Here is a 17,294-nt window from a genome sequence, read left to right as displayed (position 1 = left end):
GTGTCTCCGCCATGCCCCACCAACCCGGCGTCATCTGACCGCCCTAGCTGCCCTTGGCTTTGGTCCTCTCCCTCTAGGAAAACACAGGCATTCCCTCCAGGAGAAAGGGGCGGGGTCTCGCTCCCGCAGCCCCCCCCACTCATGTGACGTCACACGGGGACACTTCTCTTCCTGCACACCTGGAGAGTTCCCCCCAGTGGGGTGAGGAGAGGCGCAGGGATGAGAACAGGCAGCGCCCTCACCCTGAGCATCTGCAGGCCACAAGGGCCAATGCATGAGCCCGTGTGAGGCAGAGGTTCGATGGCTAGGATCTGGATTCAAAATCCCACTTGGCCATGAATTTCACTGGGTGGTCTTGAGGGGCAGTCAGCCTAATCATACTGGACAGTGTTATTGTGACCATAAAACGGGGAGAATCAAGTGTGCCCAGCTACAGAAGCAGCAGGACACTAGATGCCAGCAGCTGGAGGAAAACAAGGTAACAATAAGTTAAAACACCTGGCTGCCAAGCAACCTGAAAAGTGGCATGTGCTTGTATACATAATGGTGCCAGGGTGTGGCTACATCTTCCTGTTGTACAATGGCGAGCTCAGATTTTCCACTGTGCCACAGATCCAAGCTATGGACACTTGTTATCTGTCCCAAAACACAAGTGATTGCCACATGAAATTCATCTGCCCATGTTTGCATATTGTTCTCTGAACTTGCCACAATCTCTCCGTGCAGGGGTAAAGCACATAAGAACCTATGTCTAGCCCTGTTGGATCAGGCCAGCAACCAGCAGATGGCTAGAGTGTGGTGATGATAATGCCAAGATTGCAAGTTTGATCCCCATAAGGGACAGCTGCATATTCCTGCATTGCAGGACTTAGAGATCCTCAGGGTCCCTTTCAACTCTATGATTCCTCTAGTCCAGCATCCTATACTCACAGTGGCCGACCAGATGCCTGTGCAAAGCCAGCAAGCAGGATCCGAGCACAAGAGCCTTCTCCCCTCCTACAGCTTCCAGCAATTGGTATTCAGAAGCATTGCTGTCTGCAAGTGTGAAGGCAGAGCATTGCTATCATGGCTAGTAGCCAAGCCCTCTCCACTATTTGTCTGATCCTCTTTTAAAGCCATGAACCAGTAGGACAGTATTTGAGCACGAGATGAAATAGTGTGTAATTTAAAATGTTCTGCAGGACTCTGGGCAGCAAAGACTCACCCAGCTCCTGCTGGTATCTGCCCACAACATAGCCAAGGGACAGTACATTTCCACACCCCTAAGGTGAGGAACATATGGGGCTTGGCCTAATCTCCTGCAGGTGGCAGGAGCAGGAAGGCAGGAAGAGCTGGTTTGGGCAGTGATGGGAGCCTTCTCACAACAGGACAGAAACATAGGGGGAGCCAAAATGGGTGGAAATGGGGTAGCAGTTATGCAGCCCTGAAATGCTGCAAACTCTGCCCACTGCTAGCAGGTACCTCCCTGGCAGATTACCTCACTGGGCTGCAGCCCTCGCAGAAAATAGGTTCCCTGTTCCAACCTCAAGGGAAAGGTCAAGTAACATTTATTGTAAGGCACAAATATTTTTTTGTGTAAATTTCAATTTCTATGCTAGGGCAAGATTATTCCTTACCATTCCTAACTTTGACAGCCATCTAGATTTTGCCCGTTTTAGAAAAATGCCCAGGGAAGGAGGCAGAGCATTGTTCTAGCCCAACTATTTGGGATAATTTCTATCCTAAGAACTAGGCCAGAATGTTCAGCCTCCTTCGACATACATTTAAAACAGGCAACTGTAAGGGTCACATTCTGTTGGAAGGAGCTACATGCCAAGAGTGGTTGGAGTCAGCAGAAGTGCTGGGTTGCTCTCTTCCTACCTGGATGAGTTTGGGGGAAGAACTGTGCCCCCACCATGAGGCTGAGACTCACAACTCCTGACTTTCACCATCACCTCCGCAACCTCAGGTAGATACTAAACGCTTAATACACTTCCTTGTGGGATCAAGACACAAATTGGATTCCCACACCCCTTTCCCTGAAACAGCTCACCCCAATTAATTTTCAAGCAACACTGAATAGTTAACACAGCTGATTTTTATTGATTTAAAAACTTTGCAATGATTTTTGGTTCGTGCCAATAAACCGAGTAGCGTAAAAATGATAGCGGGAATCAAAAACTGGAGAAAAATAACAAAAATAATAGGCCTAATAACATCTTTTGGGTTCAGAATTGACGGGTAAACTTCAGTCTAACTGGAGCTCAAACAAAGGGAGTAGGGCAACTTCCATTATTGTTAGCAGGCAGGTCTGGTTCTGGAGTTGGGTGGCCTAACAGTGAGGGGGGTTGCTATTAAACCCACATAAAAAACGACCTACACGGAGCATCAAATTAGAATATTTGATGTTTCTCAACCCTCTCCCTGGAGGAAAAAAGATTCAGTTACATTAAAAGGCAGCCATGGCTCTCCCCCCACCCCACCCCAGTGTTGGGAGCAATAGCCCCCAGCAGCCCGTGTAGATGCTGGAAGGTTTATAAGAAGTAGGTGCTGAGAGAGATGGGGAGGAACAATCTCTATTCAACTACAAAAGCCCTAACAGCATCCACCAGGCTTTGGCCAACATCATTCACAAGAAAGCATCACACCATTCCTTCAGGCAGCCATAACAGTCTCTGGATTGCTTGGCATTGGCGCCGCACGTGTCCTTCAACCACTCGCGGAAGAGGTCCTCGTCCTTCTTCAGCACTAAGAACTGTCCCAGAACCACGTACGCCTGGATTCAAGAAAGCAGGGGGTGGGGACACACACAGAGGATTAACAACTTGGGTAAAAAAAGAGAGGATACTGTACCTATATCAGACCCCTTTGGGAGACTGAAAATTCCAAAATACCCTTCCGCGACCAGGTGCCCTCCAGAGGTTTTGGACTACAGCTGCCTCAGTTTGATGGGAGTTGTAACCCAAACTATCTTGAGGGCTCCAAGTTGTGAAACACTGTTCTATAGAAGCACAGAAAATCTGGGAACACAGAAGTTATCCTTTCAGTGCAGCGGTTTGAGTTTTGGACTCAAGACTGGCAAGACTTGGGTTCAAGTCCTCACTCTACGACAAAGACTAATTGGACGCAGCAGGCCTACTGAGATTCAGAAAGACTGCTGCATTGCATAGGCCCTGAAAAGCAGGCTGCAGCAGTCATCAAAATGGAGCATATCTCTCCTGATCTTGTAGTCCTGCGGGTACTCCTAGTACCTCTGAAGTGAATCATCCACAGCAGAGGTTTGTCTGGAGGCTAGAAAGCATCACTCTGCCCAAGTTCATTTCCTACTCCATAAACCTATTTTGCTTTCAGACCCAATGGCCCAGAAGATACCTTGTCAAAGCCTTTGTCTTCCAGCTTCCTGCCAAGTACATCTCCAATGCCAGCTAAAGTACCAACAGACTTGTCCCCCATGGGCTCAGCCACGAAGTCCCGATGCTTCTGACTGGTGGTCATGTTGCCTGCAGCTCTGCCTGCAAAGGAACTCAAGAGATCAGTGAGGTGTCAGAACTAAAGGGTAGGTAGCATCACCAGGCAGTTGAGAAAACCCACAGGATGCTAGAACGGCACATGCTTCTTGGCTGTCATACAGCTTATTTGTTTACTATTCCAGGGGGGAAGAAACAGCGAGCCATGTCAATGGTTGCATTAGGAGTGTATACTCCCCTGCTGGTTGGCCAAAAAGCTGAAAGCCTAAAGTGAATTAACCAATAACTCTCCAGCATTAGATAGCTTTCTTTAGAATGCCCATGGATGCTGCCACACCATACCTTAGAGCAGGCATCCCCAAACTGCGGCCCTCCAGATGTTTTGGCCTACAACTCCCATGATCCCTAGCTAACAGGACCAGTGGTCGGGGAAGATGGGAATTGTAGTCCAAAACATCTGGAGAGCCGAAGTTTGGGGATGCCTGCCTTAGAGGCAGGGGCACAGGACAGAACATTTTCCACTTGTAAAACATGTATGTAAATTAGGAACTGTAGCATAAATTAAAAGCGTACATTTTGCTAATTTATGTGTTTGGCAACACTTAGTGTGTATTTTGATACTGTGGTAAAAAAATTTTTTGGTCATCAATACTTTATTTTCAATCTTCTAATGATTATAAAATGAACACTAACATTTGACTTTTAAAATATGAGTTCTTAAAATAAGGTCAGTTTCTGACAGATAATATATATTAACCAAAGCTTGGTTTGATGTGATGTCCTATTTAATTAGATGGAACTTTTACTGAGATTGGTTGTCCAAGTTGGAGGATGTATTTAAGATAGTGACCTGGCTCAAATACCATGTTAAATTTTAGTTTATATGTGAATAAGGCTTTTCACCCATCCCCTATGCAGTTGCACACCCAACACAAACATATCAGAGTATGGCTTGTTGTGTTGTGAGAACTCAGTGCATGACTTGTTCCTTTCAAACAAACAATGCACACCCAAGTCAGAAACAAGCCGAGAACCATAGCTTGTTTGGCTTTTGCCTGAATAAATAAAATGCAAACCAGACTTACATATGGTTTAAATGTAAATGGGCCAATATATAAACTGGGCAGCTTTGAAGCTGCAATTAACTTTTTTGAGATCACACACACAAATATATAAAGTTCGGCTTGTTGTGTGTGCAAGGGACTGGTACATAAGCTTGTTAATGTGTTATTACAACTAAAGCTTTGAGCACAGGTTAATATTTCATTATGTACATTTTGATCAGGAAATTAAATTTAAATAAAAAAAATATCATCTACTTCCAGCTATTGAGCAATTTATTTGGAAGCATTTATACAGTGCTTTTATGTTAATTTTTAGGGTTTGGTTACCAAAGTGAGTCAAGCATACTAGATCAGATCCCAATTGGTTTAGAGAAGCAGAAAATGTTTATTCAAAAGTTTCCAGAGCACACTACTGCTCAGATTGCACATAGAATGTGGGCGGGTGTTTTGCAAAGAACCATTTGTAAAATAAAGCATAGTCAGCAGTGCTGTTACTATTTCCAACACAAGCATCAGAAGCTACGCACCACTTCTCAACTATGGTTGCACCTGAGATTGCAAAAACAATCTCCTCCTTGCTCCTACTAGCTGTATCCAGTTTAGGGGAGATGGGCAAGAGGCCAAATGTATAGACTGGACAGTTCTAGAGTTCACACTTGGAAAGTGGGAGGGGGCTCAGTTAGGGTCATTACAACTTTCATAACAGCTGCTGCAGTCTTTGGAAGTTTCCAATTCCAACAGCAGCCAGCCAGAGGGTGGCAGTTGCTACTGCTCCCTGGGTTCACACAGTCTCCAACTGATGACTGCAATAATGACATAGCCTCCTGGTAAGGGAATACAGCCAGGGAAGCAGCAAGAGGTGTTACTTGACCCAGCTAAATAAGGCAAAGCGGTACTGAAGGGCAGGCAGTTAAATAAGGCAATAGCACCACCTACCAGAGAGTGAGTTGAGGAACACTCAGTGGAATGAGGTGGAGCTTGGTCTCCTTTAATTCCTCACTGGCTCCTGGGGTTAACTGGAACAAAAGAACCATCACCAGCCAGGGCAGAAGGTAGGTTAGGAGGTTCTTTTGTTGCAGCGCCACCAGGATGACACAGAAGGACCTATGTTGGGCTGCTCTTCAGGAGATAAACCAGCCTAGGATCCAGCAGATCCAAGCACTTCCACATTCTACCTTGCCTCCACAGACTCCTCCAGGTTCTATTGCTGGTGGAAGGAACATCAGTGGTAGCCTCCTCTCCTCACCTAGGCATGGAGAATAATTGGTCCTCCAGATGTTAAAGCTTCCAACTTCATCAGCCCCAGATAGCATGGCTGGTAGGTAAGGATGATGAGAGTTGTAGCTCAGCAACTTCTGAGGGACTACTATTGGCTAACTATACCTGTCCTAACCCCTCCTCTCTCCACAGCATTAGGTCGCTTTGGTTCACTGAGGCTGGAATCCTAATCCAAAGTTCTTAAAGTAAGAAACTATTATTTGGAAGACAAATAGTAAAAAAAGACTGTTAGCGTTACAGGTTTAGGATGAAAATAAACCCACCTACTAAGGTCAGGGCTCTGAGTCAGCACTCAATATCACACTGTTTGCTGCTTCAGTGCAGAGACCCCAAAGCTAACTTTATGTGAGAAAACCAATCAACAAATGTGAGTACAGATTATTATTGTTAAATCAAATTTCTATACCGCTCTTCATCTGAAAATCACGGGGCAGTTTACAATATAAAAACACAAAAATACTATTCCAATTGTGAGGAGGGCAGGTGCTGGGAACACTTGGGTGAGGGGCCAAGTCAAGCAGCTTGCTGGGGAGAGAGGCATCCTGCTTGGGAAGTGTAGGCACCTGCACCACTTTGCCTCACCTTCTCCTCCCACCTTCCTGATTTTACTAGCAACAATCCCCATGGAAAAAGTCTACCACACCCAAACACTCCCTTTCCAAATACCTGGGGTAGATGAGGCAACCTAATGAGATGGGAAGGTTAAAACAAGACACAATGAATTAAGGAAAATCTCAGGTGGCCCTGCACAGAGGAACTGATGGGCACTACCTCACAAGTCTTAACAGCAACTAAGGCAGAACAAAGACACATCTCATTCAAGCCAGTCAGTTTCTTTGGGAGGGCTTCAAACAATGTTACATTGTTATGTCTTAATATTACGTCCCAAAACATTTGGAAATGTTCCAGCATATTATTTCCAAGTAAGGCTTTCAGTGTTAAGCCCCATTAATCCATTTATCTGGGTGTAAGCTCCATTGAACTGCTATTGACTTACTTCTGAGTACCATAGGATTCCCTGTTCACTGGGACTCATTCTTTCTTAAAAACTGCTTAAGAATGCAGTGAACTAGAGTTTAGCCCACTAACTACACTCAGGACTGAGTTGTGAATGTGCTTGGTTGAACTCTCTCCCCAATCAGATATTGTCTGATTATTCACGGAGAAAATGGGAGATATTTTTACATACCATACATACAAAGTCCACACGCTGTACTTTGGTATTTCCAGAGTTGTGTTTGGTAACTACAACAAAGGCCAATTCAGTTCCCCATAATCTGAGGGATTGAGTAATCCCCTATTCACCCATTTTAACATTTCTCTCCCAGAAAACCCACATTGCTTATCCATCACGGGCAAACCTGGCCCCTCTTTTTTAAAATCAGTAACTGCTTTGACCTCTTCACTTGGGAGGTATTGGAGCAGGAATCCCCCTTCTGGAAGCGAACATTAAAGCAAACATCTTGGGGGAGTGATTTTCAAACTTTTTTTAAAAAAAAAAAGTTTAAAAACAAACTTCCTTTCAGCTGTTTTACTGCAATTCCTTTTTTTATTCATATAAAAACATACATTTACACAAAACACATACACAACACACTACCTTATATTCATAGCATAAAACATACCTACATTACTCTATATGATACCTACCTATACTATACATATCAACATATCTACCCACCTACCCCACACGGACACCCATCAAGTGACTTGACTTCCAGCCGTTCTTGTTACGCTACTTTATTTTTCCAACTAGCTTAAAGGCATTTCATTATTTCTTTAATCTCTTCTATCTTGACTTTACTCTCCTTTCACTCTAATCATTTTCTGGATTCACGCAAGATCTGTCAGAAATTCTTTTTCCACTTAAATTTTGATATAGTCCTTAAAGATAGCCCACTCCTTATTCACCTTTTTGTACCATATCTCCTCTTATCCTCCCTGTTAGTTCGGCAATACTGCAATTCCTTCTGTTAATCTTGGAGTCTTTCTCTCTCACTCTGTGATACCGCCCATAAGCAAAAAGGAGAGGCCTAAAACGAATAAGCCAAATAACATCCCTGGAAGGTAGGCCGACACCATCATGAAAAAGATAAATACATGGAGAGGACGGTGGGAGGAGAAGCTCAAACTGCTCAGCATGAAGTTCCTGGTGTGCAACGTTTGTGGTGCTTAAAGAGGCTCCATTGATACGCCTCAAGTGAAGAGGGCAGATGGAGGGAAAGGCGGAGGCGGCGCCTCATGGCCACTCGCTTATGGTTCTTATCCCCATCCAGGCAGCCGACAGCCTCCCCCAAACCTGAGGGGCTTCACTCGCCCTCCCTCACCGCCGGTAGTCCCTGGCCGCCCCCGCTCCCTTTCCCGCCCTCCGAGCCGCTCACCTGCTCTCTCTCGCCTCAACCGTCGCTCCCGCGCGCGCCCCTCGGTATCACTTCCGGGTTACACAGGAAAGCTGGACGCGCGGAGCGCGGCCTAGAGGACGCTCTAGGCTTCCTACGTTTGCCCAGGGAAGTTCAGAGCTAAGCTCATAGAGATTCGATGGAGACGATCTACCCTTTCTACGGTCGGAGCGCCATTAAAAACAGGACGGCCGCGGCGCTCTAGGCTTCTCGGCGGGTTCTCTATGGGGGCGGGAGGCTCTTGTTATTGGGAGAACCGAAAAGGCGGGATAATTTAAGGGACGCGCGAAAAGAGGGCGGAGGGGGGATAATTACGCATTTGCTATCATTTTATATCACCCTACACATACACACACTGTTGTGTATTGAGTCAAAGGATTTTATATCTGTATTATTATTGTCTGTATTTGCATTAGGATAAAGTAACTGCCTTTTGGTCCCAGAGGGTACAGCTACTATTGGTTCATTTAAGCTGCTGTATTTGGATCCTCTGTCTTATTGGTTTCCTCCAAAAGGCAGCACTGTGATTGCGTGATATTGTTCCCTCCAAAATGTATCCCTTCCTAGCTAGTCCCCTGTCCCTATAAATGTAGCTTTCCTCTCCTCAGTCTTCAGTCTTGTTCACTTTAATAAAGAGCTGTTACTAGAGAACTGTCTCCAGCATGTTTTGTCAAGAGAGCTGAAATCACAAACCCCACGTCACAACAACTGGCGACGAGGATGGGATCCGGAATGCTGAGGAGCGGTTAAACACAACCCTGCCTCAGAGTCCGGATTGCAGCTGAGAACAAGACTCACTGGCCAGCTGAGAAGACGACCCTGCCCGCTAGGACAATGGAGAGTCCAAGGGTATTGGAGCCCTTCCAGCCATCAGAGCCCCACACCTGGGAAGACTACGTCGATCGCTTCGAGTTCTTCGCAGTGGCTCAAGGGATCACCGATGCCAGCAAAAGAAGGGCCACATTCCTGAGCTACTGTGGGCCCGAGACCTTCAAGCTAGCCAAGGCATTACTTGCTCCAGCGAAGCTGAGTGAGACATCTCTCAAAGATATTCTTGCCTGCCTAACAAGCCACTTGGCGCCTACTGAGACCAAGATGGCCCGGCGGATGGAGTTCCATAAGAGGCAGCAGCATGCTGGGGAGTCTGTATCCGCATTTCTGGCTGAACTCCGGAAGCTCGCTCAGCACTGCGGCTTCCAAAATCTGGAAGAGACTCTCCTGGATCGGTTTATTGGTGGTCTGAGCAGCAAGAAAGCCAGAAGACGCATCGTGGCTAAAGAAGAGGTTACCCTTGCTTCAGCCTTGAAGGAGGCCACCGCCACGGAGAATTATGAAAGAGAGGAGCTTGATGCCAGTCGCAAGGCCACTAAGCCACAGATAGAAGTTGCGCATGCCATGGACGAGCTAGAGGCTACTCCAAGCCAGAGCCCAGTCCGTGGGGTTGAGTCGGTGCGTCAGGCCTGCACAGTGCACAGAGATCGCCGAGGCAGTTGCCCAGGTTGTGGCGGAAACCATGAAAGGAAGAGTTGTCGTTTCAGGGATGCTATCTGCCGGACGTGCGGAAAGACGGGTCACATCGCCAGGGTCTGTAGATCGGCGGCGTCGGGAGCGACAGGAGCACCTAGACTGGAGCATCGCAGACCGCCCACAGCAACTCGTTTTCTAAAGGACTGCCACTACGTAACGGAGATCAATGGGAGGGCCGTGCAGGTGAAGATTGAGGGTCAGCAGTGCGACATGGAGGTGGACTCCGGATCTGCATTCACCATCGTGTCAGACCAGACCGCGAAGACATTCTTCCCCAGGGGTAAGTTGCCCCCTCTGGAGCCCTTTCCGGCAACCTTGCAGTCGTACTCAGCAGGCCGCATCCATGTTATGGGAATGTGTGCCGTGAGAGTACAGTTCCGGGACAAACAGGCTGTACTCAAACTGGTGATTGCGAAGGGCAGTCGCCCCAGTCTCCTGGGCACTGACTGGTTCCCTGCCCTGGGACTGAGTATCTCAGGGCTTAATTCAATCCAAACCTGCCCTGAGATGAGCGAGGTATTATGCAAGGAATTTGCTGGTCTCTTTAATGGAAAACTGGGTTGTTATAAAGGGCCCCCAGTTGACTTCGAGTTGGACCCCGGGGTGGCTCCAATCCGACTCAAACCAAGGCGAGTGCCATTTGCACTGCAACCCAAGATCGAGGCAGAGCTGGATAAATTGGTCAAGCAGGGAGTTCTCTCACCCGTGGACTCTGCTAAGTGGGAGACTCCAATCGTCACGCCCCTTAAAGCAAATGGGGAAGTCAGGATATGTGCAGATTACAAATGTACTATCAATAAGGCACAACACACACTACAATATCTTGAAGGATTCCATCAACGGTGTCTCAGAGAAATGTTAGATACTGTATCGCTTGGGAAGACAGGGGAGCTAATGCCAGTGTATTGGAAGAAGCAAAGATCACCAGTGTTGAAGCAATGATTCTTCAACATCAACTTCATTGAGATGGTCATTTTATTTGGATGCCTGATTATCGTCTTCCAAAGCAACTACTCTATTCCCAACTAAAGAATGGAAAGCGAAATACCGGTGGACAACAAAAGAGGTTTAAAGACTCCCCCAAGGCAAATCTACAAAAATGTAGTACGTACTGTATAAGGTAAAGGTAAAGGGACCCCTGACCATTAGGTCCAGTCGTGACCGACTCTGGGGTTGCACGCTCATCTGTTGTGCGCTCATCTCGCATTATTGGCCGAGGGAGCCGGCGTATAGCTTCCAGTTCATGTGGCCAGCATGACAAAGCCGCTTCTGGCAAACCAGAGCAGCACATGGAAAAGCCGTTTACCTTCCTGCTGTAGCGGTTCCTATTTATCTACTTGCATTTTGATGTGCTTTCGAACTGCTAGGTTGGCAGGAGCTGGGACCAAGCAACAGGAGCTCACCCCGCGTCACAGGGATTCGAATCTCCGACCTTCTGATCAGCAAGCCCTAGGCTTAGTGGTTTAACCACAGCGCCACCTGGGTCCCTCAGGTTATACGTACTGTATAAACACCAACAATTGGGAAACACTGGCCTGCGAGTGCTCCAATTGGAGAGCAACCTTGACCAAAGGTTTCATGGACTTTGAAGACGCTCAAACTCAGGACGAAAGGGAGAAATGTGCTAAGAGGAAGGCATGCTTGGCAAACCCTCACCGTGATCAACTCCCGCCTGGGAACCAATGTCCCCACTGTGGAAGGACGTGTGGATCCAAAATTGGCCTCCATAGTCACTTACAGACTCACTGTTAAGACCGTGTTCATGGAAGACAATCTTACTCAGCCACAAGTAATTGCCAAAGAAGAAGAATAGACATATGCACGCTGTACACACATATAATAATTAATAATAATTATTATTATTTATATCCCACCCATCTGGCTGGGTTTGCATATGTGCACGCACACGCCCCTTTTGTAAAGCGCATTGCTTTTTTGCTGTCAAACTAAATTTGTGAATTTTTTTCTGAGCAAAAAATTTAAGAAGCAAAAGAAGTTACCCCCCCCCCAATATGTTTGGTTTATTGAATTTATATCAGGCTCTTCCTTCTGGAGTTGCCCAGGGCGGCAAACATCTACATAATTAAAAAACAAGAGCAAAGGGAGCAAAAAAAATCTACTCAGTTGCCCTGAGTAGTGTTCTTCAGCTAACAGTAAGTAAATAAGGAGGGGAAAAAATACAGTGTGTATAGACAATTTAAAATAAAGAAATAAACCAAAACTATTACAGGAAAGACAGGAGAATGTCCAGAAAAGCCCACCTAACACTGAGCCAGAAATATTCCCATTTCTCCCCCATATTAACTATACGCTTCTTCCTTACAGTACAGTGGTACCTCTGGTTAAGAACTTAATTCGTTCCGGAGGTCCGTTCTTAACCTGAAACTGTTCTTAACCTGAAGCACCACTTTAGCTAATGGGGCCTCCTGCTGCCGCCGCACCGCCAGAGTAAGATTTCTGTTCTCATCCTGAAGCAAAGTTCTTAACCTGAGGTACTATTTCTGGGTTAGCGGAGCTTGTAACCTGAAGCATTTGTAACCCGAGGTCGTCGTCTTCTTCTTTGGCGATCACTCGTAGCCGAGTAAGATTGTCTTCCATAAACACGATTTTACAACATCAACTTCATTGGACTGGTCATGTTGTGCCAATGCAATAAATGCCACGGGCTTAATACCAGGAACGTGGAAGGAGGCCATTATAATTCCTATCTACAAAAAAGCCCCCCCCCCGGGTGACCCAGGGAACTACCGAAATATCAGTCTGCTATCGTCCATTGGGAAAATATATGCCCGTTTTTTGCTCGCAAGGTTGATGAAGTGGTCAGTCGAGGCTGACCTGATTGGGCACGAGCAAGCTGGATTTAGATTAAACCGATCCACAACAGATCAGGCAATTATTCTTTATCACTTAGCCCGGAAATACTCGACACCTCGACGGGGCCAACTTTGCGCAGCTTTCATAGTTTTGAAAGCTGCATTTGATAGTATTCCGAGGAAATTACTATGGGATAAACTTGCCTGTTGGGGAATAGATAGAAGGCTTCTGTGGCTTATCTCCCAACTTCATGCCGGGTCCGTGGCCAGGGTGAGATTAACCCCTGCTGGAGACCTAACTAACCCAGTGCCAGTAAATAAGGGAGTACGCCAGGGTTGTATTTTAGCGCCACTTCTTTTTAACTTATTTATCAGCGATATGAGGAACCCCATTAGCCGACTCACAAAAATTTATCCACGCCCCTCGTATAGCAGATTATCATTGTCCTTTACTTCTCTACGCAGATGATGCGGTGCTACTCTCTTACTCCAGAGTGGGTTTAAGGAGGGCACTAAAGAGTTTTGCGACTTATTGCCATTTTAATCATCTGTCTTTCAACCACACCAAGTCCAAAGTACTGATATTTTCAAGGAGTCGAAAACTTTATACATGGAAACTGGAGGGCATGAAAATCGAACAAGTACATAAATTTAAATATTTAGGAATTCATTTTCAATATAATTTAGGGTGGAAAGTGCAAGTTGAATACCTTCAAAACAAGACAAAAGCCCTATCGCACTCCCTCCTCCGTTTTTTTCTATTCTGAGGGGGCCTTATTCATTCCTGCGGCCTTGAAAGTGTATAGCATCAAAGTGATGGCCACAATGGCCTATGCTGCACCTTTATGGGCGGCCTTTGCAAATCTCTCACCTTTAGAGTCGCTTCAAAGCCAATTCTTACGCCGACTTCTAAAATTACCAACATGCGTAAGTAATGCGGCTATTCGCTTCGAAATGAAGATCCCCTCAGTGGAGTTAGTTTTATGGAGGCGAGTTTTGATTTATTGGATATCCCTATGGCATAAACTCCCGAACCACTATCTCATTCAATGCATGTGGCAGGATGACTTCACAAATTTGTGGTCAGGAAAAATCCATGCCAAATTGCTGTCCTATGAGATCTCGCCCACTGAATTGCTCAAACTGGATCTAAATGCGGCAAAAAGGTGTATAAATCAAAGGCTGGATGATGCGGAGCTATACCAAAATTTCTTAGCTGGCGGTGGAGTATGCTCGCCGTTAAATTCCGGCATAACCCCTATTTACCGTGCTCCATCCTATTTAGCATCGCTTACGGCCGCGTCTCACCGATATGCCTTCATTAAAGCTAGGTTCAATGTTTTTCCAACAAACGTGCTGAGACATAGATTTACTAAGGGCCAAGTCTCTTCAATGTGTGCTTGTGAAATTAAAACATCTGAATCTCTACATCATGTTATGTTTATCTGCCCTATGTACAGTTCGGCTCGTGCTAGTATACTAAACTCCATAATCCAGCCTATGGCTGACAAACCAGTTGACCTACAGCTTGCCTGGGCTCTTCAAGATGTGGATCCTTATATTACTCTACAGGTTGCTAAATTCCTAACAGCCGTCCTCTCGTACAAGAGACGGAATAGAATGTTAGCTGATTATTTATAGTTATAAGAATTTTCTATAATGACATCAGATATTGATTTTAGCGTAGTGCCTAAATTTTTTATCTTAATCTTAAACTTTTCTTTTTGAATTGTTATATTTGTCCTTGTGAGCTGTGAATTATTTATGGCTTGTGGCTCTGTGGGTTAAACCACAGAGTCTAGGGCTTGCTGATCAGAAGGTCGGCGGTTCGAATCCCTGTGACGGGGTGAGCTCCCGTTGCTCGGTCCCAGCTCCTGCCAACCTAGCAGTTCGAAAGCACATCAAAGTGCAAGTAGATAAATAGGGACCGCTCCGGTGGGAAGGTAAACGGCGTTTCCGTGCGCTGCTCTGGTTCGCCAGAAGCAGCTTTGTCATGCTGGCCACATGACCCGGAAGCTGTCTGCGGACAAACGCTGGCTCCCTTGGCCTATAGAGCGAGATGAGCGCCGCAACCCCAGAGTCGGACACGACTGGACCTGATGGTCAGGGGCCCCTTTACCTTTACCTATTTATGGCTTGTACGAGTCCACTGTTTTATTTGATTTATTTTGTTGTGTTGTGTTTTATGATGGGCGTAAAGCCGAATAAACATCTTTTGTACTTTGTACTTTGTGCGGATGCCTGATGATCGTCTTCCAAAGCAACTACTCTATTCCGAATTTAAAAATGGAAAGCATAATGCTGGTGGTCAAGAAAAGAGGTTTAAAGACTGTCTCAAGGCAAATCTTTAAAAATGTAGTATAAACACTGACAACTGGGAAACCCTGGCCTGCGAGTGCTCCAGTTGTAATCCAAGGTACAACTGTACAGTACTGTACTTATTTCAGAAAGAGGGCACAGCAATGGGGGCTGTGGGTGTGTTTGTCCACCAGGGGGAGCTGCACTCTCAGGAATGAATGACCTATCCATGATGGGTCCCCATTACCCATCTGTCTATCCCTGGAGTTGGCAGGACAGGAAGAGTGTGACGCTCATGGCTGCCCAACACCTTTCAAATTCAGCGTGCACTACAATGCCACTAAATGTCTCAATTCGCTCCGAGGCAAGTCTGGCCTGTGCCCTTAAGCAGCTATGGAAAATTTGGCATTTTGTGTCTTCAGAATATAAATACTGTATTCAGGATTCTCCAGTGCTGTGAGCTGATGGGTGTTTTTGGGGGGGTGGGTGGGAGGGTCTTGTGGGCCAAACTGAACCCCCAGTTGGCCAAGACTGGCCCGAGGGCTGCATGTTCTCCTGCTGTAGTCAATAAGTGCAATTGCCAACGAGGTTGGCACTGTCAGGCACATGCCCAGGGGCACAGCAGGGGCCTCCTAGTTAATCCCCGGAGCCTCCTTGGCTTGCTGCTGTCCATCGCTGTTGCTGCCACCTGTTCACTTGCCCTCTCCAAGGGACAAGCCATGAAAGGAGCAAGGGGAAGGAGCCACCAGCGGCTCACTCCTTATCCTCAGGTGGATTGGGCCCAGAGGCAAAGCAGGCCAAGCGAATGGGCAGCTGTGACAGTGTCACGGTGGATGGGGTGTCCTCAGGCAGCACAGAGAGACCATCTTGTCCTCGGCCCGCTCAAAACCTAGATCCAGCCTGGACTGCTGCTCCATTGAATGCCGAGGGCTTCAAGGAGAAGGAAAATGGCTTCACTTCAACAAATGTTTCGAAGCTCCTGCTCAGATTGGACCACTGTGGCAAGGAGCGGCTCGGTTTGGGAGGCCGCTCCCATGTCCCATTGTGCTGACAAGGAGTCCTTAATTCGGGGTTTCAATTGCACAAAGCTCCTACTCGCTTTCCACAGAAACCTTTCAATTTCTTACCACAAAGGAATTTGCAGCTCCTGGGCAACGGCAAAGCTTTTTACAAGCTGAAGAAAACTGGACAACACACCCACACACAAATGTTGTCTTTTACTGACTCAACTGCATCGAGCGTAAGAAGAGCTTGCTGGATCAGGCCAAGCGCCCAAGCAGGCCAGCATCCTATTCTCACAGTGGTTGACATGCCTGTGGGAAAACTGCAAGCAGCACCTAAGCACAAGAGCTCTTTCCCCCCCTCTTATGGTATCCAGTGACTGGTATTCAGAAGCATTGCTGCCTCTGACTTTGGAGGCAGAGCATAGCCACCATGGCTCATAGCTATTGATAGCCTTCTCCTCCATAAATTTGTCCCATCCTGCTTTAAAGCCATCTAAGTTGCTGTGGGAATGAGTTCCACAGTCTGTGAGTTCCACAGTCTTAAGTACTGCGGCATTGGTGACACTGTGCCAAGCATCCCCTGAAGTCTTATCAAGAGGCCCTGATCCTTGTTTTCACAAATGTTTAGGGAATGGCTGTGATTGAGGAGAAACTGCACTCTACATACGTTCAGAGGCTAACTCATTTTAATTATAGGTAGGTAGCCGTGTTGGTCTGACGCAGTCAAAACAAAATAAAAAAAATCCTTCCAGTAGCACCTTAGAGACCAACTAAGTTTGTCATAGGCACACGAAAGCTCATACCTATGACAAACTTAGTTGGTCTCTAAGGTGCTACTGGAAGGATTTTTTTATTTCATTTTAATTATTACGTCCCACCTTCCAGGGCTGAGACATCAAGTTCCAGGGCTAGACTCAGGCTTGGAATTAAGCCTAGGAAATGTCAGAGAAGTGTGTAAACTACTTTAATAAAACTAATAATAATGCTTGTTTATAAAATGAAGAGTGTCATTGAAGCTCATTGCCAGGGAAGTTGGTGCTTTCTGCCCCTGGAATGTCTCAGGTGAGAGAATCAGCTGCGCTTATTCAGCAGTAAAATAATTGCACTCTGTGTACAGTCAGAGATGGTTAAAACTTAAAGAATATCAGACTGTGACCCTTGGTCTCTTTACAGCTTTTTATCACCATGGTTCACCCACAAAATACAAACATTTTCTCCCCATTTGCTGGCATATAATTTGGGTTGTTTTCTGCTTTGTGATTTTTGGTATATTTTAAAAGAAATAACTTTTCCCTCCCCTTTCTCTCTCTGCCCCCAACCTTTCAAGCGAGTTGCATCTACACGACGGAGGAAGGAGCACAGAGGGAAGGCTGAACTTCTAATTTATTTTTAGCAGCCAATTGGAACTTTTTTCCCGAGATGAAGGAGGGAAAGGGAAGGAAAAAAAATTGGTGGTGTACGAGAG

The 17,294-nt window shown here is 46.2% G+C and overlaps 1 protein-coding gene across 1 annotated transcript; it reads right to left on the bottom strand.

Annotated features, from left to right (window-relative positions):
- Positions 1-2,059: 2,059 nt before the first annotated feature.
- Positions 2,060-8,279, bottom strand: BANF1 (BAF nuclear assembly factor 1). The gene is made up of 3 exons (XM_035099313.2): positions 8,170-8,279; positions 3,352-3,491; positions 2,060-2,755 (listed from the first exon to the last, which is right to left on the bottom strand). The coding sequence occupies exons 2-3, from the start codon at positions 3,472-3,474 to the stop codon at positions 2,609-2,611; spliced, it is 270 nt and encodes an 89-aa protein (XP_034955204.1). The 5' UTR covers positions 3,475-3,491; positions 8,170-8,279; the 3' UTR covers positions 2,060-2,608.
- Positions 8,280-17,294: the final 9,015 nt, after the last annotated feature.

Source organism: Zootoca vivipara, chromosome 17, assembly GCF_963506605.1.
Source record: "Zootoca vivipara chromosome 17, rZooViv1.1, whole genome shotgun sequence".
Lineage (NCBI taxonomy): Eukaryota > Metazoa > Chordata > Lepidosauria > Squamata > Lacertidae > Zootoca > Zootoca vivipara.
The sequence above is the reverse complement of the archived record's forward strand: the minus strand, read 5'-3'. Positions and strand labels throughout refer to the sequence as shown.

Bases quoted from the DNA above. Each gene is read 5' to 3' on its own strand.
- BANF1 (XM_035099313.2), bottom strand. From the start codon at position 3,474: ATGACCACCAGTCAGAAGCATCGGGACTTCGTGGCTGAGCCCATGGGG. The intron at 2,756-3,351 runs GTATCTTCTGGG...TCTTGAATCCAG, and splicing joins AAGACAAAGGCTTTGACAAG to GCGTACGTGGTTCTGGGACA.